Source organism: Mauremys reevesii, linkage group 8 (genome assembly GCF_016161935.1).
Source record: "Mauremys reevesii isolate NIE-2019 linkage group 8, ASM1616193v1, whole genome shotgun sequence".
Classification (NCBI taxonomy): Eukaryota; Metazoa; Chordata; order Testudines; family Geoemydidae; genus Mauremys; species Mauremys reevesii.
In genome coordinates, this window is record NC_052630.1 from 97,714,397 (window position 1) to 97,737,468 (window position 23,072).

General features: G+C 43.0%; 1 protein-coding gene across 7 annotated transcripts in view; it reads left to right on the plus strand.

Annotated features, from left to right (window-relative positions):
• LRP8 (LDL receptor related protein 8) overlaps nucleotides 1-23,072 on the plus strand; it is a 451,875-nt gene that overhangs the window by 317,716 nt on the left and 111,087 nt on the right. For 6 of the 7 annotated variants that reach the window (XM_039486534.1, XM_039486533.1, XM_039486538.1 and 3 more), the window contains one exon: nucleotides 11,123-11,245. In XM_039486534.1, the coding sequence (XP_039342468.1) occupies nucleotides 11,123-11,245 (123 nt within the window). Of the gene's footprint in view, nucleotides 1-11,122; nucleotides 11,246-23,072 lie in introns of those variants that run through there. The other variant, XM_039486541.1, reaches the window with a different exon arrangement.

Here is a 23,072-nt window from a genome sequence, read left to right on the forward strand (position 1 = left end):
TAGTTCAATGACTCTCAATGACTTCAACTGGACAATGGATTTGACAATGGATTTGACTTGCATCATCTTTTTGTGAGTTTAGTATGAAAATCACTGATTAGATCATAGTTCATCTCCCTGCCAGTCTAATTCTAAATATCCCAAATGATGGCTTTGCCACCAGTTCCTTTAAGAGACTATTTCACAGCCTAACACATTGTCAAGCAAGTTTTTTTCCTGATAATCAGCCTAAGCTTTCTCTGTTTTAATGTCAGCCTGTTACTCCTAATTATTTTACCTATTACCACTCTAAATAATTCCTCTTTGTCCTTGAAGTTGACATCCTTTAAATATTTCTAAAGTATCAAGTCTCCTTATACCTATTTCTTATCCAGGCTATATTTATGCATTGTTTCTTAATCTCATCCAAATAGAGAAGGGTTATTACCAAGAATGGGGTAAATTAAGGGACATGTGGGGATATGTTGGAAAGTAATACAAGGGGACTTGGTTATCCAAATCAGTGATGTGCATTATTGCAGAAACACAGACCTAGTTTAGAATGAGGACCCTGCAGTCCTGCCTCCTGCTCTGGGACAAATCTTGTAGATTTTACTCTGCAATCTAGGATAAGGAACATATATTTTTTGCTTTAAAACTTTGTTCTCCATCAGACATTCTTCAAAGGAAACAAAAACTACTCCTTTAAACTGAGTCTCGCATTGGAAAGGTGAACTAGTGATTATCCCCCTTGCGTTCTGAGTCACTGTGACAGCTTCACTGGTATTATTTTCTACACTGCAGTTCATGCCATAACTATATATCCAGAAGCAGAGAAAGGTAAAGCACATACTAAAGGCAAATCAAGCACGAGTCAAAAGAATTCTAGTCTCTCTTGTATCATTTACTATATATGACTAGGGGAGAGAGCGTACGTCATAGCATTGGATTCAATAGCCTTCTCCTTTCCAGTTCCATCTGTAAAATTGCATCATGCAAGATGGAGAAGGAGGGGAATTGTGACATGGCTTTTCAGCTACTGTTGTTTCTTCTTCTTCAAGTAGCATCCCTATGTGTGCGCCACTTCAGGTGCATATGCATATGCACCTGAAGTGAAGCCCTTGATTGGAGATTGTCAGTTGGCAGTGTTTGTTCGGCCTGTGCATGTATCCTGTGGCTCCTCGTGCTGTATGCCAAGGCTCTATAGGGTGCACGGGTGTTATGCTCATACAAAGCACACAGGATCTTTATAGAGGAAGGTAAATACACAGCATTTATTGAGAATACAACAGTTAGCATATGCTTTTTAGTCTCACACACATATATACACACACACATATATAGGCCTGCCAGTGATGTTCATAGTTACCAGTCTGTTGTAGCTCGAGTCAATTTAATGGCCAGTTAGATTGAGCACGAGTGTGGAGCTGGGCTCTTGTTGGTCGCGATCTGATGCTCCTGGAGTGTGGCAAGACAAACCCAAAGTCCCATGGCCAAGCACCCTGTTTTTATAGGTTATTCTCTCTGTTGAAGTCTATGGATTTTGCTGTGTCAGTTTGTGACTGGTTACTTCTTAATTGGTGTAAACATTCCAATACACCTCCGAGAGGGTCATCCTGTCCTTTGTTCCGATATAATCAATTGTCTTTAGGGGTGCCAGCCTCCACCTCAGGGTTGTCAATCTGCTCTTCATTATGGATGCACGTTGATGATTCTTTGATGTCCTTTAAGTCTCTTTACTCCTTCTTCCTTGACTCTGGCTATAACAATGGCCTTCACACCTTATCTTTTCCTGATGCTTACATTCCTCATTCACACAAACAGATTGAGAATACAAACAGTAGTATTTTATATCGAGCAAAAAGGCATTGCAAATTAAACCTTGCCTTCAATGTTTCTCTAATCTACTTAACCTAGACACATTAGAGAATCCTGTCTCTTACTTACTAAACCTTAAAACAAAGAAATGTATATTTAACTAGAGTGCCTAATTTGTAATGTATATGGGAAACCATAGTAGACATTATAACTTATCCTAAAACAAAAGGTGACCATAATCAGTCAGAAGGATTGTTCTGGTCTGTCGTTACTTTCTGCTATTCAAAAAGGGTGGCTGACAGGATGAAATCAAATGATACATTAATTCTCATAGTACATTATAGAATCCAGCTCCTACATGGGTGCCCTACAGAGTTCTTTCTCAACTGCCTCAGCCTGAGATAGTGCCCTAGCGTGTCTGCCTTGAGCATGCCTTGGCTTTTCCAATATTTCTCTAGCAATTAAGATATTTTTTATAGTTAGTTGTTAGTATAGTTAGCTAGATAAGTAGTGAGAGGATTGTTTTACTACTCTCTTTCCCTCCGAGGAGACTTATTTTTTTCCTGACAGATCATGTCTGGCTTGCCAGGTTTCAAATGTTAACTTTCTTGCCGAGAGACTATATGTGTGAGCAACAGCCACTCTAATTGTGAGGAAGCCTCATGCCTCCCAGAAGAACAATGAAGAACATGAAGGAGAGAGATAAGAACATAAGAAAAAAGAACATAAAAACGGCAATATTGGGTCAGACCAAAGGTCCATCTAGCCCAGTATCCTGTCTTCCAACAATGGCCAATGCCAGATGCTTCAGAGATAATGAACAGAACAGACAATCATCATATGAACCGTCCCCTGTCGCCCAATCCCAGCTTCTGGCAAACAGAGGCTAGGGATACCATCCCTGCCCATCTTAGCTAATAGCCATTGATGAACCTATCCTCCATGAATTTATCTAGTTCTTTTTTGAAACCTGTTAGAGTCTTGGTCTTCACAGCATCCTCTGGCAAAGAGTTCCACATGTTGACTGTGCATTGTGTGAAGAAATACTTCCTTTTGTTTGTTTTAAACCTGCTGCCTATTAATTTCATTTGGTGACCCCTCATTCTTGTGCTATGAGAAGGAGTAAATAACACTTCCTTATTTACTTTCTCCACACCAGTCATGAATTTATAGACCTCTGTCATATCCCCCCTTAGTTGTCTCTTTTCCAAGCTGAAAAGTCCTAGTCTTATTAATCTCTCCTCATATGGAAGCTGTTCCATATCCCTAATTATTTTTGTTGCCCTTTTCTAAACCATTAGCAATTCCAATATATCTTTTTTGGGTTGGGGCAAACACATCTGCACACTGTATTCAAGATATGGGGATATCATGGAATTTTCTGTCTTTTTTTCTATCCCTTTCTTAATTATTTCCAACGTTCTGTTCACTTTTTTGACTGCCACTGCACATTGAGGGGATGTTTTCAGAGAACTATCCACAATGAGTCCAAGATCTCTTTCTTGAGTGGTAATAGCTAATTTAGACCCCATCATTTTATATGTATAGTTAGGATTATGTTTTCCAACGTGCATTACTTTGCATTTATCAACATTGAATTTCATCTTCCATTTTGTAGCGCCATCACCCAGTTTTGTGAGATCCCTTTGTAACTCTTCGCAGTCTGCTTCGAACTTAAAGACAAAGTACCATCTACAAATAGGGAGAGTAAGCATAGACACTTGAGACTGGCACCACTGAGTTCAGCCGAGCTGTCGGTACCCAAGTTTGTGGCACTCTTGGCACTGAGCAAGGAAAGGTGCCATCAGCGTCTACTTCAATACGCCCACCATTGGTGCTACCATTGGCTTTGGCTACTGCATCAGTATAAATCCCCTACTCAGTACCACAGGAGTTCAAGTATACTCAGGCCCTCTCAATAACAGATGAACTGGAGGCGTTGCTCCTCATGGGTACCGAGTGTCTCTCACTACCTACATCCCAATGTCCAGATTACTGCCCTCTGGTATTGCAGGACTCTTCACCGTTTTCTGTGGTTGGCCTTCATTGGATGAAATGGAGACTTGCAGTCGGTCTCCTCTATTTCTCTTCAGGGTTCTCCCACATATCCCATCAGGAACTCATTCTCTGAAAGTAATAGGGAAGATTGGGCTCATTAACATGGGTGGTGGAACACACTACCCCTATTTCCATATGCCCTGACCCCCACGATGGCCATACTGGGAACTCTGGGCTGCCTATCGAATCCTCATCTCTGGATGAGGTGGTTATGTTCTGCCACCATCCATGGCCAGTGATTTTTGGTGATTTCAATACCTCACAAAGAGGGTTGTGGATGCTTTTCAGATTCCTCCTGAAAAGGTTATGGATTCACAGCACAAATTGTTGGATACCTTGCAGTCAGCAAACCCTCCAAGGTGGCATTACCCTTCAAAGAGGTGCTCCTAGATCCAGTTAAGATGGTGTTGCAGACACCTGCCATTATTTTGCCCATGCGTAAATGGGTGAATAAGAAGTATTATGTTCCCCCTTAAGAATTCTGACATTTTGTTCTCCCATCCTCCACCCAACTTTCTGGTTGTGGATGTGGTAAATGTGCGGGGTAGGCAGCACTTCTCTAAGTCTACCCTGTATGACAAATATTAGAAAAGGCTGGATCTCTTTGGGTGAAAGGCCTGTTTGTCAGCAACTCTCCAGTTCAGGACCAGCACATTATCAGACCAAAATATAATTTTACAAATTATGACAGATTCACTGCTTTTATTAAACATCTGTCACAAAAACATAGGGAGGAATTCCAGTCCATCATCCCAGAGGGCCAGTTGGTGGCCATAACTGCTCTTCAAGCATCCTTCAATGCTGTGGACACTGCTGCCAGGTCCGCCTCCACAGCAGTGGTTATGTGCAGGGCATCATGGCTCCATCTCTCGGGGTGTCTGAGAAAAGAACAGAGGACTTCCACTTTGACTGTAAACTGTTCTCGAAATCCATGGATGAGTCCTTGCACACTCTAAAGGACTGTAGGGCTACTTTACCATCCCTGGGCAAGTAAGAAAAGGTTTGGTAGGTTATAGACCATCCAGAGATCATGTACTGATCAGTTTTCCGGGTTCCAAAGATCCATCCAACCCCCCAGAAAGAGAGAGAAATTTCAAAGGAAGAGGTCCTCCCAACTGCTCTCCATGACCACCCACCCATCTTTGAAGAAGTAGTTTTGATGGGTTGGTTGAGGGTCACTTGATTATCTGTTATGTTCATTCCTTGTTGAGAATCTGGCATTGGCCACTGTTGGAAGACAGGATACTGGGCTACATGGACCTTTGTTCTGACCCAGTATGGCCGTACTAATGTTCTTATTTACAGCTGTGCCTATTAGCCCACCCCACCCTGCTTTGGAGACTGCCTTGCTTATTTCCAACATCCTTGGAGACAGATCAGTACAGATAAGTGGGTCATAGATGTCAGGACATCGGGCTATATCATCCATTTTACATCACTCCCTGCCTTCCTCATCCCTCTTCAGGGACCCCTCTCACCAGCTTTTATTGAGACAAGAAGTGATCTCTCTCCTTTGATTAGGAGCAATAGAGCAAGTTCCTCCTCTTCACAAGGTCAAGGGATTTTACTCAGATTTCCTTGAGCCAAAGCAGGATGGAAGGTGGAGACCGATCGAAGCCTTTTAAACAAGCCATAAAGTCTCAAAAGTTCAGGATGGAGACTCTGGCAGCTATAATTTGTTCACTAGAGAAAGGGGATTGATTTTCAGCTCTCAGCCTACAAGAGGCCTTTTTCAATATAACAATACACCATCACACAGGAAATATCTATGCTGCACCAAAGGTCAGAATCATTTCGAATATTGAGTGCTTCCCTTTGGCCTTTTCGTAGCCCCAAGGGGCAGTCCCAAAAGTCCTGGCAGTAGTGGCTGTTTACCTCCAACAAGAAGTGATCCTAGTCTTCCCATACCTCAACATCTGGCTACTCAAGGACTGATCCTACAAATCAGTGCTATTTTCCACCCAGATGGTCCTTGCTCTGGTTTAGGATCTGAATGTAAAAATGTCAACATTAACCCCTTTACAGAAGATAGAGTTTATAGGGGCATATTTGGACTCATTGACAGCCAGAGCCTAACATCCCTTACACAGATTCGTAACCTTGTCAGGTCTGGCATGAGCAATTCAGGGGAGCCCTTGAACCACAGTAAGGAATTGTCTTCAGTTCCTGGGACACTTGGCAGCTTGCACCTTTGTGACCTATCACTCCAGGCTACAATTCTGTGCCTTCAGGGTTGGCTCAGAATGACTTAGTCTCCAGTCACACACCTTGGACAGACAGGTGACAGTTCTTCTATAAGTGAGGAACTCCCTAGACTGGTGGAAGGATCAACTCAGCATCTGTGCAGGTGTTCCTTTCTGTCTCCCAGTGACTTTAACAACAGACGCATCACAGTTGGGATGGGAGCCCACCTCAGTACCCTCATAACGCAGGACAGATGGGTACAAGAAACCAGTCTCCCTATCAATCGGTTGGACTTCAGGGCTGTCAGGAACACTTCCCTTCATTTCCTTTCCATCATAGGGCCAAATCTATCAGGGTCATGGCAGACAAAGTATCCTGCATGTTCTGTATCAACAAGCAAGGAGGAGCAAGATCATTGTGCCGAAGCCATGAAACTATGGAATTGGTTCATAGCTCATCAGATCCAAATTTCAGTCGTATACCTCCCAGAACGCCACACTGATGTCCTCAGCAGACACTTCTCACAGGATTGTGAATGGGAGCTAGACACCTACGTTCTCCACAGTTTATTCCAAAGATGGGGTCTGACAGAGGTGAATCTCTTTGCCATCTCCAGAAACACGTAGTGTCCTCTTTTCTGCTCAAGAGGAGGTCTGGTCCACCACTCTTCTATCTTGGAAGAAAGGTCTGTTCTATGCATTTCCTCCGATGCCACTGATACTAAGGGTGATCAGATAGGACAGAGCCGAGTTATCTTTATAGAGCAGACATGGCCAAGACAGTCTTGATACCCGTACCTGCTTCACCTGTATGCCCAATCGTCATTCAAGCTCCCAACCATTCCTCATCTCCTCTCACAGGATGAGGGTCATATGCTTCATCCCAGCCTAGCAGTTCTCTGCCTTGGTGTGGCTCCTTGATAGTTCATGGGGTTAGAATCCTCCTGTTGTGTGGAAATACGACAGGTGTTACTGAATAGTACAAAGAGATCAACTCTCACTACTTATCTGCAGAAGTGAAAGAGATTTTTCCGTTGGTTGGTGGTGGTGTTGCTGCCTCCTTCCTAACTTGGTGCCACTTTTTTTATCTGTTGAATCCAAAGAATAGGGCTTCAGCTCTGCACGGCGGGGCTTATGCTTTCTGCCCTGGCCATCAGTGAACTTAACACTGGTCCTGCTTGGCGGACTCCCTGAAACCTGCTCGCGGCCTCCATGGGCCCTGGTTGAGAACCACTGCTCTATAGGAAGCCTGCTTACATACCCTGGCTGTTAGAAGGGCATTGGCCTTTTACTCAGATAGGACCAAGCAATTTAGAAAGTCACCTAAGCTCTTCATTTCCTTCCTGGGTAGATCTGTTAGGTCATCAATCTCTGCTCAGAGACTATTGAGATTAATAATACATCCAGATATCCCTTGTTATGATGATGCTGTGGACATTCATCCCTTCCCCCAAAAGGGTAATAGCACATGCAGGAAACGACATTACTGAAGAATGTATTGAAATATGTAGAGCTGCAACATGGGCTTCAGTGCATATGTTTTCAAAACATTATGATCCATGCAGTCTGAGCCAATGCAACACTTGGTTCAGCAGTGCTATTTTCAATTCTGGACTCTATTCCAAACTCCCTCCTCTATCTGGGGATACTGATCAGAAGTCAATTGCAGTGGAGCACCCATAAGAACACTACTGAAGAAGAAGAGGTTACTTGTGTTGTGTCGTAAGTGAAGTTTTTTGTGGTGCATGCCCCTGTGAGTGCTCCACTACCCACTCTCCTTCCCTTCTGCTTTGGACTGTTCCTTGGGAGATGTTTGGATGGAGAAGGAGCTGAGGACATTTCACCCATGCATCTCTATATATCCTGGTTATCCAGTACAAGGAGGCATAGGGCGCATACATGGGTCGAACGGACACTGCTAACTGAAAATCTCTGATCAAGGGCTTGAGAGGTTCATGCACACCTGAAGTGGAGCACCCATGGAGGGACACACAATCACAACCACAGTTGCTGCACAAAGTGCGTAACCTCTTAGGGCTGGTCCACACTAAGAAGCGGGGTCGAACTAGGGTACGGAAATTCAGCTACGTGAATAGCGTAGCTGAATTCGAAGTACCCTAGTTCGAACTACTCACCCGTCCAGATGCCGCGGAATCGAAGTCCGCGGCTCCAAGGTCAACTCCGCCACCGCCTTTTGCAATGGTGGAGTACCGGAGTTCGAACTATCGCTTCCGGAGTTCGAACTATCGCTCCAGATTAGATGCGATAGTTCGAACTCCGAGAAGTCGAACTCACCGCGTCGACCCGGCTCGTAAGTGTAGACTAGTCCTTATTTACTTTCATTTTTCAAGAGTTATGGAAACAAATCTGCCTTGTTCTGTTTACAGCATAGGGAAGCAATTTTGTGTCGGTCTTACGGGAATAATTAGTTTTGCTTGGCTATTTCTGAGGGGGCCAGTTAAAACTATAAAAGGAGCCTCTACCCCCAGGGCATTCTCTAAGGGGAATTTAAAAAAATACAACATTGTCAATTTGTGGTCGTGGATCACATTTAAATTTTTAGTATTTAAAGTACAGGATGCATTGCTCTTTTCTTGCTGATTTATCTAGGACTGGATTATTAGACCACTGGGTGGATACCTAACTGGAATGCCTTTCCCTTTGGTTATGCAAGAGGGCTGTTGCATGCAGAAAGGAAGTTTATACACAAGGAATACATTAATACCTTCCAGATGCCACACTGTGATTGTCAATAATGTATTTCTTCTCCCTTTTATGAATCCCGATAATATATTAATTGTACTGCTTAAGAACAGTGTCAAGGGAACAAAGCAATCAGTGGACCATCTTCTGTGAGCAGGTTTGTGTTGTTGAAGGGACTGCATATCTCTTTGTCATCTCTGATGATGAACACTTAAACTTTCAGTTCCATGTCCCAGCGATACCCGTCTGGTCAGAATGTTGTTCTCAATGGGGGAATTGCTGTTCCATTGCAAGGTGGACAAATAATCGTGTCACTGTCTATACCACTGTGGAATAGGACAGAGACAGATGCACAGGTGCTTTCTTTCTTACAAAGTCACATAACATTGTGAGAAGAAACAACACAAACTAAGCAAAAAAATAAACTACCATGTGTGTCCAGTGTTGTACTAAAGTAAAATCTGTTATTTGTTTCCTTTACAACATGCCCGACTTTCATCTAATAGGAAATACTACAGACTCCACCTAGAGCTTTTCATAGAAAGTGGAGGAATGCCTAAACTTTGCCCAAGTGTGTGCCACACGGGAATCTAGCCAGAGTTATACAGAGCAGGTTAAATCTGTCCTCTCTTTGATATGGAGATGCAGCCTGCAGAAAGAGCAAATCTCAGCATGCAGTGCTTCAGCTTGATCTGAGAATCCTTTCTCTAGGATGCTGGGATGGTAGTCTCCATTGGCTACAGATCTGTACTGAGAGCAATGAAAGGCCACACTGTAGAACTTTGCAGGCCACATTCAGCCTGTGAGTTACATTCTGTCACCTCAGGCTTAATATATCCAGTACTGATGACTATATAGTATATGTAGTGGCCTACGTTGTCCGAAATGACTTGTGCTTTTGGGTGATACAAGTTTTGGTTACCTAATTTGAGACACCTTCAAAGGTCTTTCCAGAGAACCTTCTGAAAATCAGACTCCTTTGAGACATCTCAAGTTTGGCTCCCAAAATCACTAGTTATTTAAAAAATAATAATCTTGGGCTATATGTCTTATTTCTACATTAATATTCACTATCTGCGATTTTATGAGATGAAGGGAAATGCGTATCCTATATCTGAATCCATATCTGGCTCATGTGTATCAGGGGAATAAATGCACACGCCATATAGAAAGCACGTCTGGATAGATTATACATATGTTTGATGATCTTCACAACAGTTCCTTGGGGGATGTCTAAGCAGGGAAGCTGCATGTTTTATGAAACAGAAAGTGAATACTAGATCTAAGCCATATAAACCTAGCCAGCACCTTGCAGTGCTGTGCCCCCTTTTGTGTGTGTGTGTGTGTGTGAGAGAGAGAGAGAGAGAGAGAGTGTGATTAAAGGAGTTTTTTACCTCTCGGACACCCGTTCTAAGACCTCATCTGTCAGTAGTGACTGAAAGTGACCAAAAGCCATTGAATTGCTGTTTGGTAGCCCATGTGTAAAGAATTTGGCAGTTTCAGTTCAGTTCCCAATAGAGCAGCCACAAAAGCCACCACCACCAATGTCATTAAGTGGCGTCCTTGTTGGTAGTCTCAGCAAAGAGGCCAAGAATTGAATGGGCCGTAGAGCCTGAATTCCAATCTTGGCCTTAGAAGTGGTTCTTCAGGTCAGGGTTGAGGCCCATTGGCCTGACAGTGTGAGAAGTCTTGTACTGCTGGGCACTGGCTGTGTGGTACCAGTTCTGTAGATAAACAGAGAAGTTGATTTCCTGTGTCCATCAGTACAACACTTTTCTCATGCCGTAGACTCCCATGGACGAACTAAAGAGCTGAGAGGTGTCATTAGATTTAGAAATACAATTGGACTTATTTTCAATGGACTTTTCTTGAAGACACGTGGTATTTGGAGGCATGTATTGTGACTGCATGCTAAGGTGCAGGATATGCTAGAAATAAGTTAGACAAATAGAAGTAATTGCTTAGAGTATAGTACACTTAAAAGCAGGGACCTTGTCTTCTTACTGCCTGTAAATCATCTAGCACATTTTCAGTTCCATATAACAAGAAGTGATTATAATAAAGCTAGTTAGTTACGCTGGCATCAATGAAGTATTCCCCACTTTGTCTCATTTTAGCTAGAACTAAACGAAAATAGAAATGAGTGAGTCTATTTCAAAGATATGTACGGTTGGGGACATAGGATTTTCAGAGTCCAGAGACAGAGCATCGTTCTTTGATACCAGCTTGTTTCTTTGCCTTTGAGAAGCCAGTGTAGAATGTGAAATTACTTTTCCTCATGTGGATGACAAGTATGGTGCGCCCTTTAGTGGGGATCAAGGGAGTGTAGAGTATGTGCACTGCTGAGCTGAATTATGTTGTTTTTTGTTTCCTCCTTGCAGTGAAGAAAACCTGTGCAGAATCAGACTTCACCTGCAACAATGGCCACTGCATCCCAGCCAGGTGGAAATGTGACGGTGAAGAGGAATGCCCTGACGGGTCTGATGAATCAGAAGCGACATGCAGTGAGTACTGTAGATAATCAATGTGTCTTGTGAAAGTAGAAATGGTTTAGAATGGGAGTTCAGTTATAGAATAAATTAGAGATGGAAAAGTTCTGTTAGATCATTCAGTCCTAAAGTTCCCAACAGTTTTCCCCTCCAAGCTGCGCACCTGCGCGGCCACACAAGAGTCAATAAACTTGATTAATAGAGCCGCGCACATCCAGTGACTTGTGTTCAGGTGCCCCTCCCCCTGCCGCTCTGCTGCCATGCTGCTCCTGCCCTCTGCCTTGGAGCCCCTGGCCAGCTGCTCCCAGGACCCTCTTGCTTGCTGTGCAGAGCAGGCAGGGAAAGTGGGGGCACTGATGTCAGGGTGTCCCCCTCCCCACCGCCTATGTACCCCATCTCTGCAGAGCAGAGGAGGGAGGAAAGGGCTTGGGAGTTAGAAAGAGCTGCTGGAAGCTACTGCAGTCTGCCGCTGTGCTTAAAGAGACAGCGCAGGTCTCTCATACCCTTCCCCAGCAGCCAGCACACACACACTCTCTCTGTTTCTCACACACATACACACGCTCTCTCTCTCTCTCTCTCTCTCTCACACACACACACACACACACACTCTCTCTGTCTCTTTCACACTCACCTCCCTACACATATTTAGGTTACTGTTGTTGTTTTTACTTCTTGGTACTTCCTGCAATGCACATATATTCTCTGTAATTTTATTCTTTTAAAGTGCTGTTATTGTAGGTTTTTTGACAGGTTCATGCATTTCATAATTTTATTTCTCTCTTACGTTTAAATTTGAGTAATGAGTTCTAAAATGCCTAACCTGTCCTGGCTGGAGAAATCATCCCTATGGTAACTTTTTAAAAATATATATTATATCTAGGTTTTTTATTTCTACTGGTGGCGCACATCCGCACATTACACCAACATTTGTGCACATAACAAATTCATTCCACACATGGATGGAAAAAATTACAGGGAACATTGGTGCCCAACCTTTCAAGTAACTGTAGCAGTTTACGAGACTAAGATGTAGGCTGCACCACCCAGTGCCTGTCTCAGTGATATAACTGGGGTTAAAAGCAGCCTTAGCTGTGTTGCAAATTAGAATTCAGACAGCTGGATAGGTCATGGTTAGCAATGGTGCACAAGAGATTGGCACTGAATCTTATCACGAAAGAGGAGGAATCTAGAGTACCATGTGTAAGAGCTTGGAATATTAGTACTGATACATATACCAGGAGCCACTGCTTTAATCCCTTCCCCAAAGGGTGTAGCATTATTCCCTGTACTATTTATTTAATATCCGGTGATTTTGCATTATTGGTCATTTGGAATCTGAACAAAACCGATTGTAATCAATGGGCTTTGGATCAGGCCCTTTGAGAAATTCAGATTTACTCTGCATTGGATGGTGACATTCTGAAATTCATCATCACGCTGCAGTGCATTTCTCTTGTGTTGCAATGCCACAACTTTGTAAGACTACTGTGTCATAGCATTGTGTCAGTGATTTTTGTCTTGGCGGATGAATGAAGAAAGGTGAGCACTATAACAGAAGAAGGATCAGCTGTGGGGAAAAACTGAAGCAGAAAGTCAGTATGGCAAACACTCCTTTCAGGTTAGCATCTTTCATAAATGCACCAGTTTTAGTAAGACATACATGGCCTTGGTTCGGTGCATTTTATCTTTTTCCTTTCACTCTTTATGAGAAGGTTCATCCACTTTCCATTGGTCTGGAATACTGAAGAGTTATTAAATATTGACTGATGCTGAATAGAAGAGGCACGTCCCAAGGAAACTGGAATTGAAACACTTGCTAGCACATGAGCCTTCACATGTTGTGTGTTCATGTTGTGCTTGGGAGGACCAGAGTAAACTCATATAAACCACACATTGAATTTCAAGTCATGTACTGCACAAATGTATTCCCATGGGTGAGCAATAGTGACAAGAAAAGTATTTTATCTGACTTCACCAGCGTGCAGCACAAGAAGAGTATACAATTAACCATATTTTCTTTTTATTTTTAAGCCTGATAGCCAGTTCTGCATTGCTACCTAATTAAGAAAGATAAATGTGCTTCTCTTTTACAGGAAATGAGTGGATTATTTTTTCAAGCCATTTTTCAAGCCATTTGTTTCAAGTCCTGAAATAATTACCTCAGCAATGGCATTAACATATTTATATACTGTATGTGTTTTGGTCTCTCTGTCCCTCCAGCCCCCTTCTTAGTCAAAAGCTCTCTTATTAATGCTGTTTCCACTATCTGATTGCCATTGGATGTGGGTTGAATAACTAAGCAGTTCCATTCCCAGCAGTCTCTGTCTGTAAATCTCCTATCAGAGGCAGCAGAATGGGCTATGTTTAGAGCACGCAGTTCAGCATAAGGTCTGCAAGTGTTTCTTTTGACCTCCATCTCCTCTAGCACGTATGCATGTATTTCCTCTAAGAAGATCAGCCTTCAAGCTGTGTAGGAGGCTTGAATTGTGCCATTACTTGAGCACCAGCCTCTTTAGCCATTTTATGAATGTGACTATGCTGTCCCAAGCGGTGACCTTTTGCTTGAAACCTAAGAAGAGGCTGAAGTCTGTGTTATTCTCAGGTCAGGTGGTGCATGGGGGAACCGTGCCCTTGAAACATCTTTCATTGTAATATGAAATGGGAGTGGGAAGGAGCGTGGACTGTGTTACCTCAGACAAACTGAACAACCCTTTGGTGGGAGAAAAAAAAGTTGTTGTTCGAGGATGAGCAGGAAATCAGAAGCTCATCGAAAAGAGGGGGGGTGCCAGTATGCCAGCAGTTTTCTCTTTGTATTCCTAAGTAAGACAGTTTTCAGACCATATCAAAGAGCATGGAAGAGTGGGACAGTGGGAATTTTCTCTTCTTTGTTTAGATAAGATGATGTCATAATCCCACCAGAGAAAAATGTCCTCTTAGCTGGAGCACTGAGAATTTTCTCCAGCGAATGCTCTCTCCTCAGCAGAAACAATAGGCCCTGAAGCTTAACCCTGTATATTACAAAGCATCTGTGGCCACCTAGGATTTCACTCTGCTGCACAGCTTGGCCACTTGGTACTTCATAGTGACAATAGATCCTCCTGCTTCACAAGCACAGGCCCTGATCACTGGAACTAAAGGAGAATCTCTGTTAGCTGTTAGCAGAACAGGGTCTGTAACACACTGTATTGATTCTTTCGTGTAGCGGGCAGTGCTTCACCTACACACTGACCAGTTCACTACCCTAGTACAGTGGCCATGAATAGCCTGCACTGTCATTAAAGCTGATGTCCAATTTCAATTCTCTTCCGCTTTCCAGTCGCTAATAACTTTCTCAAACAAACCTCCTTACTGGTGAAATTTTCCATTCTTCATCTCATCCTAAAGGTGTTTGGTTCTTTATTATAAGTTTTAGCCAGATCAGTTCAGTTTTGTGTAGAGAGTGCAATGACTCCTGTATCAAAGTTCACAGAGGGCCCTATATGGCCTTGGGTCCACCCTGCTGCTGTCTTAATGCAGTATGAAAATCTGTCTCCTCCCATGTTCCAGTTAGAGACCTTAAAAAAATAATCTGAAACTAGAAATGTGAAATTTGGCTTGCTTCATAAGTCATTGAAATTGAAAGTTCATACCTAGTTTGAAGAAAATCAAGCAAGTAGTTTTAAAGTTCTGAGAATTGAAAGTTACCAGTTTTATGTGGACATGTGTAGAATTTATACCTCACTTTTAAGAAACTTCAGGTGGAGTTCAGGCTGCTCAGCAATTCACAAGACTAAACCCATAATTTATAAGCATGCGTTGGTTGTGTGGTAAACTAGTGAGGGAAGCTGTTCCAGTGTTCTGTAGGTCTTTCGACCACCATCACTTAAGGCAGAAGTGTGGTTATAAAATATTGGCTACGTTCTTTTTTTTTTTTAATGTTCTACCCCTAACTTAAACACTGCACCCCAGTGTGTGTGAACACAATCTGAGGGCAGTTTCATAGCTGTAATAATAAGCTGAAAAATCAGTGAGAGGCGAGATGTACATTCTAATAGTCTGGAAGGCCTTATTCCTATATGGCCCCTCCCATCTTCTCTGCTTTCTTCCTCTTTTTGGTCAAAGCATTGCTGAGTTTGTGCTTGTGGTTGGAAAATGTCCATAGGTCCCTTTAACCATCTAATTTTCCTTTTCGAGACTGCATCGCGGCTCAGTATTGGACAGGACCCAGGCATGCCGCCTTCCCTCAGAACAGAGCAATTTGGCGAACTGAGATTTCTCATCTTGGGAAGATCAAGCTCCTTTTTTAAATTGATTGCTATTAGAGAGACCACATAACTGGCAGCATCTTTGCCAGATCCCAGGTTCATTCCTAAAGTAATATATCACCTAGATTACCACAATACTGGGGCATTGTCCATTGGAGCCAGTGAGGGCAAAGCACTGACGTGCTTAATGTTACATTCTAGAAACACTTCCAGCATAGGATATTATCAGAACTGATGCTATTCTCCTTCTCAGCATTGACATCTAACCAGTTGCTAAATAGCTTTAACACTCTGGATGGAGCTGAAACTTTCTGATTGGTTGTTAGTGATGTCATGCCCATGTCTGTAATGCTCAGTAAAATGCAACAGCTCGTTTCCCTTATTTGCTTCTATAAAATCCCTTTTCCAAAAGTAGCAGAACACTCCCTGCTGGGCTTTGCTACATACTTACTGCACTTTCCAGGGCACTGAGGTCCCCCTGTGTCCATGTGCCCTGTGATGTGGTGACAGCATGATCATTGTGCAAGATCCTGTTCTTTTTGGATATGGGTAGTCGTGAACCCAAGTGTCACCCCACCGATGCTGTTTCTGTTGCTAGAGTTAACTGTCTTGGAGCGGTTCCATTCATAGTTTCCTCTTTCAGGGATTTTATAACTCAGCCCATTAAAAGAAATGTGGTTGAAACGTTGTGCTTAAGAGCCCAGCCTGAGAGCTGATGTTTTGTTTTTTTGGCCATTGGTAAGTTATAAAGGCAGAAAATGGAGAAGATTCAAAGGTGGAAAAGACTTTTACATCCTGCAAACTCAAAAAACTGATGGTATGGGACTGCCTACCTGATTCTAAGGCGTAAGTCCCCCTGCTTAATGCTTCAGAGGAATGTGAAAACACCCCAAAAGCCCTGGAAGGAATTCCTTCCTGAACCCTGAGTGTGAATACAGAGCAGTGGGTGAAAGAAGTGAACAATCTGAGAAACTTTCACACACGCCTATATTTCAAAGTTAGGTTATTTATTTTCACTGAGGGTTCAGAGTCATCTAGTTAGTGAGAGTTTGCAGGATTGCTCCCCATGCTGGCTTTTTAATGCTTGTTTACTGACGATTAGTTTTGTAGCACAGATTCACCAGCAACTACACACCACATAACAGAAGCACTAACCCAGGAACCAATCCCTGCAGCAAACTCTGTTGGCAACTCTATCCGCATATCTATTCAAGGGACACCATCATAGGACCTAACCACATCAGCCACACCATCAGGGGCTCGTTCACCTGCACATCTACCAGTGTGATATATGCCATCATGTGCCAGCAATGCCCCTCTGCCACGTACACTGGCCAAACAGGGTTAAAACAAATAAAAGGAAGTTCTTCTTCACGCAGCTCACAGTCAACTTGTGGAACTCCTTACCTGAGGATGTTGTGAAGGCTAGGACTATAACAGGGTTTAAAAGAGAACTAGATACATTCATGGAGGTTAAGTCCATTAATGGCTATTAGCCAAGATGGGTAAGGAATGGTGTCCCTAGCCTCTGTTTGTCAGAGGGTGGGGATGGATGGCAGGAGAGAGATCACTTGATCATTGCCTGTTAGGTTCACTCCCTCTGGGGCACCTGGCATTGGCCACTGTCGGTAGACAGATACTGGGCTAGATGGACCTTTGGTCTGACCCGGTACGGCCGTTCTTATATTCTTATGTTCTTATGTTCTAAACCAGACAGTCTCTACGCAAAAGAATAAATGGACACAAATCAGACATCAAGAATTGTAACATTCAAAAACCACTAGAAGAGCACTTCAGTCTCCCTAGACACTCTATAATAAACTTAAAAGTGTCCATTCTTCAACAAAAAAGCTTCAAAAACATACTTCAACGAGAAACTGCAGAGCTTGAATTAATTTGCAAACAGGACACCATCAAATTAGGCCTGAATAAAGATTGGGAGTGGCTGGGTCACTACAAAAAGTAATTTTCCCTCTGTTGATACTCACACCTTCTTGTCAACTGTTGGGAATGGGCCACATCCACCCTGATTAAATTGGCCTCGTTAACACTGACCCCCCACTTGGTAAGGCAACTCCCATCTTTTCATGGGCTGTATATTTATACTTGCCTAATGTATTTTTCACGCCAAGCATCTGATGAAGTGAGTTATAGCCCACGAAAGCTTATGCCCAAATACATTTGTTAGTCTGTAAGGTGCCACAAGGACTCCTCATTGTTTTTGCTGATACAGACTAACACAGCTACCCCTCTGAAGACTGATTTCTGTTTCTCTTTTGGAAATTTGAAACAGCACAATTATCCAGCAAGGTATTTTTGGAAATGGTTACTGCGTGCATACAACCCTCTCCTTTTTCATCTGTTTTCAGGCAGATCTTTAGCCCAAACATTTGCACATCTCTTCAGGTTCACCCAAGCAAATTATTCATGCAATGTGAGATCCTAAGTGTCTCAATCAACTCTGAAGTCCTATCACTTCATGCACTAGTATATGGTTAATGAATTTTTTTAGTCTCATTCAGTTATTTTCAGCCTTCAGAAAAACGTGTCTATCTTTATTTTTTACCAACTGATCAATTTGGGGAATCTGTTGTAGGCTGGATCCTGCCCCCTCTGAAGTCAATGGTAAAACTTCCATTGACTTAAATAGGAACAGGGTGCGCCCCTAAATCAGGAGAGGTGAACTGTCTCTGAAAGCCATATTAACTCAGGAATTTTTACAGTCAGCTAAGAGGCAGGACTCACCGGCAGGATCAAAAATATGTATTAAATGAGGTTGAAAATTAATTTTTTTAATTCATACTAATGGGGTAGAACTTATTTTTCAAAATATACTTTACAAATGAGATGTCACAGAGAGATGGGTGAGACTGGCCAGGAACAAAGAAGTAGCCGATAGCCCATACTGAGTTGCTGCTGGAAGGGGAAGCTTGACACACACACAAATAATTGTATCTGTGTTGCTAGGAGAGGATGAAATCAGCTAATTGTGGACATCTGCTTTGGGATGCTAACTGCCAGGATCACTTTTCTTGTGATTCTGATCAGATTGAGCCTTTGTGGATTTCGGTGGTGGCCCCTATTTAAGCATTCAGCCTCTCAGTTAATTGAAATTCAGCACCTTGTAAAGATACCAGTACGCAAAAGCAAATAAACCAAACATTTTGTTTTTAGTGTTATTTTCAGATAAACATCAGAAAGTTTCCTTTGGGGAATACAGTATTCTCCTCCTGTCTTAGAGCAGCATTGTTGTGTCTCCTTGACTACAGCCAGGAAATTATCTGAATCCACACTCACTGCTATAGATCAGCCAGCAAAAGGTGCTCTGAAATAATCATGCATTTAATTTTTATGGTACCAGTTTGTTGTTCTATTCTAGGTGCCCCACCAACATCATCATTAAAAATCTAATAGATAGGAGTAGTTGAAAGCCTGTTAGGGCTTAGTTAATCCCTAACTTACCATGCAAGTCTATCAGCAGCTATTTTGAGATGCAAGGTGAGCTGTCTGCATCATAGTAATATCAAGTACATGAGAAATAACTGCTTGCAGCAGCATTACTCGGACGCTTAATACTGGCAGAGAAGAACACCACAGCCAGGTGAAACTACAAGGAGAACTTCAGTAGGTAGTGGGTATACTTTCTCACATTAGTACTTAGTGAGAACATCAAAGTGCATCATGGGAACTTTCAGTAACAAAGGAGGTCGGGGGAGCTCAGTTTTATCCATCCAAAAGATGGCACCTTTAACAGCACTGTGCTCTCTAACACCATACTGGGACACAGTGCTTTCTTCACCAAGACCATGTTGGAGTTACTGGTTCATAATGACTCAGTGGTCATCTAGTACCAAATTGTGCAGCATCATGGGTTTTCCTTGGCACTTTTTCTATGAAACTCTTTTAAGCTTGTGAAACTTGGTGTGATCACGGGCCATAGTGAAATGGCTGGAGACAAAATTTAATAGAGGGGAACACTGATGGTTGCATGTAGCGGTACAAAACAATAGTGTGTGTCATTACTGACCAATCCAAAATGAACTTGTTTTCCTATTATCACAGAGTTTTGGAAAGTGTTACGTCCTTACCTAGGCTGTATAGTGGCTCCATTTGACATGTGTGATGGACTCAGAAAAGGGTGAGCAGATTTCCTTGGATCTTTGCATTGAGGACATTGTCTTTTACAGGTGAATTGCCTTGAATTTCTAGGAAGCCAATATTAAGTAGTTTATTCTTTACTATTTTCGATCCCATTTCTTGAAGCTAAGGAACGGATTGGGGATTTTATTATTGAGCTAGCAGAGACTCCTTGCAGAATTACAGCTTTAGCCACCTGATATTGTTTCACCCTTGTAACTGAACCATCTGCTTTCTCGCAGCATTTGAAAAGGGAAATTTTAAATACTCTCTGAAGTATTTTGGTTATTTAATCAGAGAGACAATTTAAAAAAAAAGCTCCAGAGAAAATAAAAATTGTTAACAAATGGTAATAGTGCTGATGGGAACACAAACAAAACAGAAAGAAAAAGCAAGTGGAAATCTGAGCTAGCAAACTCCAGCCTCAGGACATTGTATATGTATAATGAGATCAAGGAATTCAAGCATAAATTTAGCACTGACTTTTTTCCCCTTATCGGACACGTGACACTTTCCCAGTGAATAGCAGAAATTATTATACAGAAAAGTATAATGGGGAGTTTTGAGGGATGGAAAGAGGAGGAGAAATCGAATACCATATTATACATAATAGAGCGAAGATTTAAGGAGGATAGGTTTAATAAGCAGCACTCATGCAAATTGATCTTTAAATGGAGATATAATTTGCAGTCAGACTCTGAATTTGGATCTCAGATGCCCTCACCAGAAAGTCAGACAGTTTGTGCTCTCTTTTATTTCTAAATGGCTGCTCAGAGAAATGTATCTGAACATGACAGTTTTATTTTTAATATATTCTATTCTGTGGTCCTGAGGAACCTAGCATGCTGCTGGTGTTATATAAAAAGTGTATTATAATTATTATTTCAGTCCTGTGGATTTCTGTTAAGTTGCACCAAGTGAGATACTATAATTGCTACCATGTCTTTCCTCCCTTCTACACATCTGCTCCCGACTCCTATCTCCTCATTTACCCCAAAATAAATTGTTTTTGTGTTATTCCTCTTTGATCCAGATCTACTGCATGACTGACTTGGTTTGGGGACATTACTGTAGGTTTCTGCAAAGCAAGTTGTTAGACTGTTTCTTGCCCTATGAGATTTTAGTCCCGGAGGGGAATGATGGAATGTCTCATTTAGGGCATCACACAAATACTGGGTCATTGAACTTTGAGCAGGAAAAAAAATAGGCCAAATCAGTCAGAGAGAATCAGATATCAAGTTCTGGGACCTCGGGCTGTACTGCAGACAGAGATTTCCTGCATCTTTTACTACAGTGGCAATTAACAAAGCAATCCTATTAGTATACACTATGATGCTTGATGTTGGGTTTTTTTGGGTGGGGTAGGATAAATTCTTTGAGGACCCTTCTATTTTATGAGTAGTTATACAGATGGCTGAATATCCCACAAGAATTTCAAGGAATTACAGATTAGATGATTGAATATCAGATGCACAGGGGCCTGTTTTTGCAATGGATAAAACAAACTCCTTGGTTTCACTGCACCAAATAGCAATTTCTTACATAAAATACAGCAGCTCAGATCATAGCAATGTTAGTGTTCTCCAGCAAAACAATGGGACAGATGGAGTTATGCTGAAGATCCAGCCCAAACTCCACAACATCTATAAGGCAGACAGGCTAGAGAATATAGAAATGTAATTATGAAAATTTCCAGTTACAAAATTACCATGACTGGGGTGGCGATGTAAAAGGAAGAAAGAAGACCGCCTGATTTTCAGATACTCAGACTGAAGCTGCAGTGCTAATAGTCAGAACAGTCATTTCTGGACTTGCTTGCAATGTTTGTTGTAGCCTTGTTGGTCCCAGGACATTAGAGAGGCAGGGTGAGGCAGTATCTTTTATCGGACTAATTCGAAAGCTTGTCCTTTTTCATCAACAGAAGTTGCTCCAATAAAAGGTATTACCTTGTTTCTCTAGTTTCTTGATTTGTCAACTTGATCAAATCAAGTATGGAAGTCACCAAGACCGAGTAAAGATGGAACACCACAAGGGCTTTTTTATAGTCTCTTTTTTCTGATTATTATTGTACTTTAACTCCATACCCAGGATAGTTTTCATATTGTTCACAAACCTCTGTCAGCATATTACCAGTTCCAGGTATAATTAGGGAGGATTCCAATTTTAAATCTTGATATTCTAGCTCAGTGGTTCTCAACCTTTCTAGACTACTGTACTCCTTTCAGGAGTCTGATTTGTCTTGTGTACCCCAAGTTTCACCTCACTTAAAAACTGCTTGCTTACAAAATCAGACATAAAAATGCAAAAGTATCACAGCATACTATTACTGAAAAATTGCTTATTTTCTCATTTATACCATATCATTCTGAAACACATTGATTGGGATAAATATTGTACTTACATTTCAGCATGATACTTGAGTGGTCTGCATCTCCTGTCTGGGAGCGTGCGAGCTGCTTGCGCATACTAGCGGACCAGGGACAGGTGCCGGTGAGTCTCGTGCCCACATGAGTGGGCAGGGCTGAGGGCAGGAGAGCCACGCTGGAAGAGTTGCGAGTGGCAGCCCGACATGCTGCTGCTTTTGCTGTTCCCAGTAGACCCCTGCAGCTCTGTGGATATCTGCTTTATTTCTGTGGATGTTCGTGGATATCAATTTTGTATTTGCACAGAGCTCTACTCATTCCTCTACTTAAGGCACAAGACCAGGGTGGGCAAACTTTTTGGCCCGAGGGCCACATCGGGGTTGTGGAACTGTATGGAGGGCAGGGTAGGGAAGGCTGTGCCTCCCCAAACAGCCTGGTCCCCACCCCCTATCCACACCTCCACCCCCAGACAGCCCCCCCCAGGACTCCCACCCCCTATCCAACCACCCTCTGCTCCTTGTCCCCTGACCACTCCCTCCCAGGATCCCCCACCCCTAACTGCCCCCTGGGATCCCACCCCCTTATCTAGCCCTCTCTGTCCCTTGACTGCCCTCCCGACCCCATCCACATCCCCACCCCCTGACAGGCCCCCCGGGACTCCGACTCCCAATCATCCTCGTTCCCCATCCCCTGACCATCCCCTCAGAATCTCTGCCCCATCCAACCGCCCCCTCCTCCCTGACTTGCCCTCAGGACCCCCCTGCTCCCTTATCCAACCCCCACTCCCGCCGCCTTACCAGCCGCTGGAGCTCGCAGCCGCGACACCCGACCAGAGCCAGCTGTGCTCCCCACGCTGCCCAGCAGGAGTGGCAGGCCAGAGCGTGGCCCCCACAGCCGGGTGGCTGTGTGTGTGTGTGGGGGGGGGGGCGGCTGGGGACTAGCGTCCCCAACTGGGAGCTCAAGGGCCAGGCAGGACGGTCCTGTGGGCCGGATGTGGCCCACAGGCCGTAGTTTGCCCACGTCTGCACAAGACCATCTTTCTGAATTAAGTGGAATCTAGTGAAACCAACTCAGGGGAGTTCTTCCACCTCAGCAGTA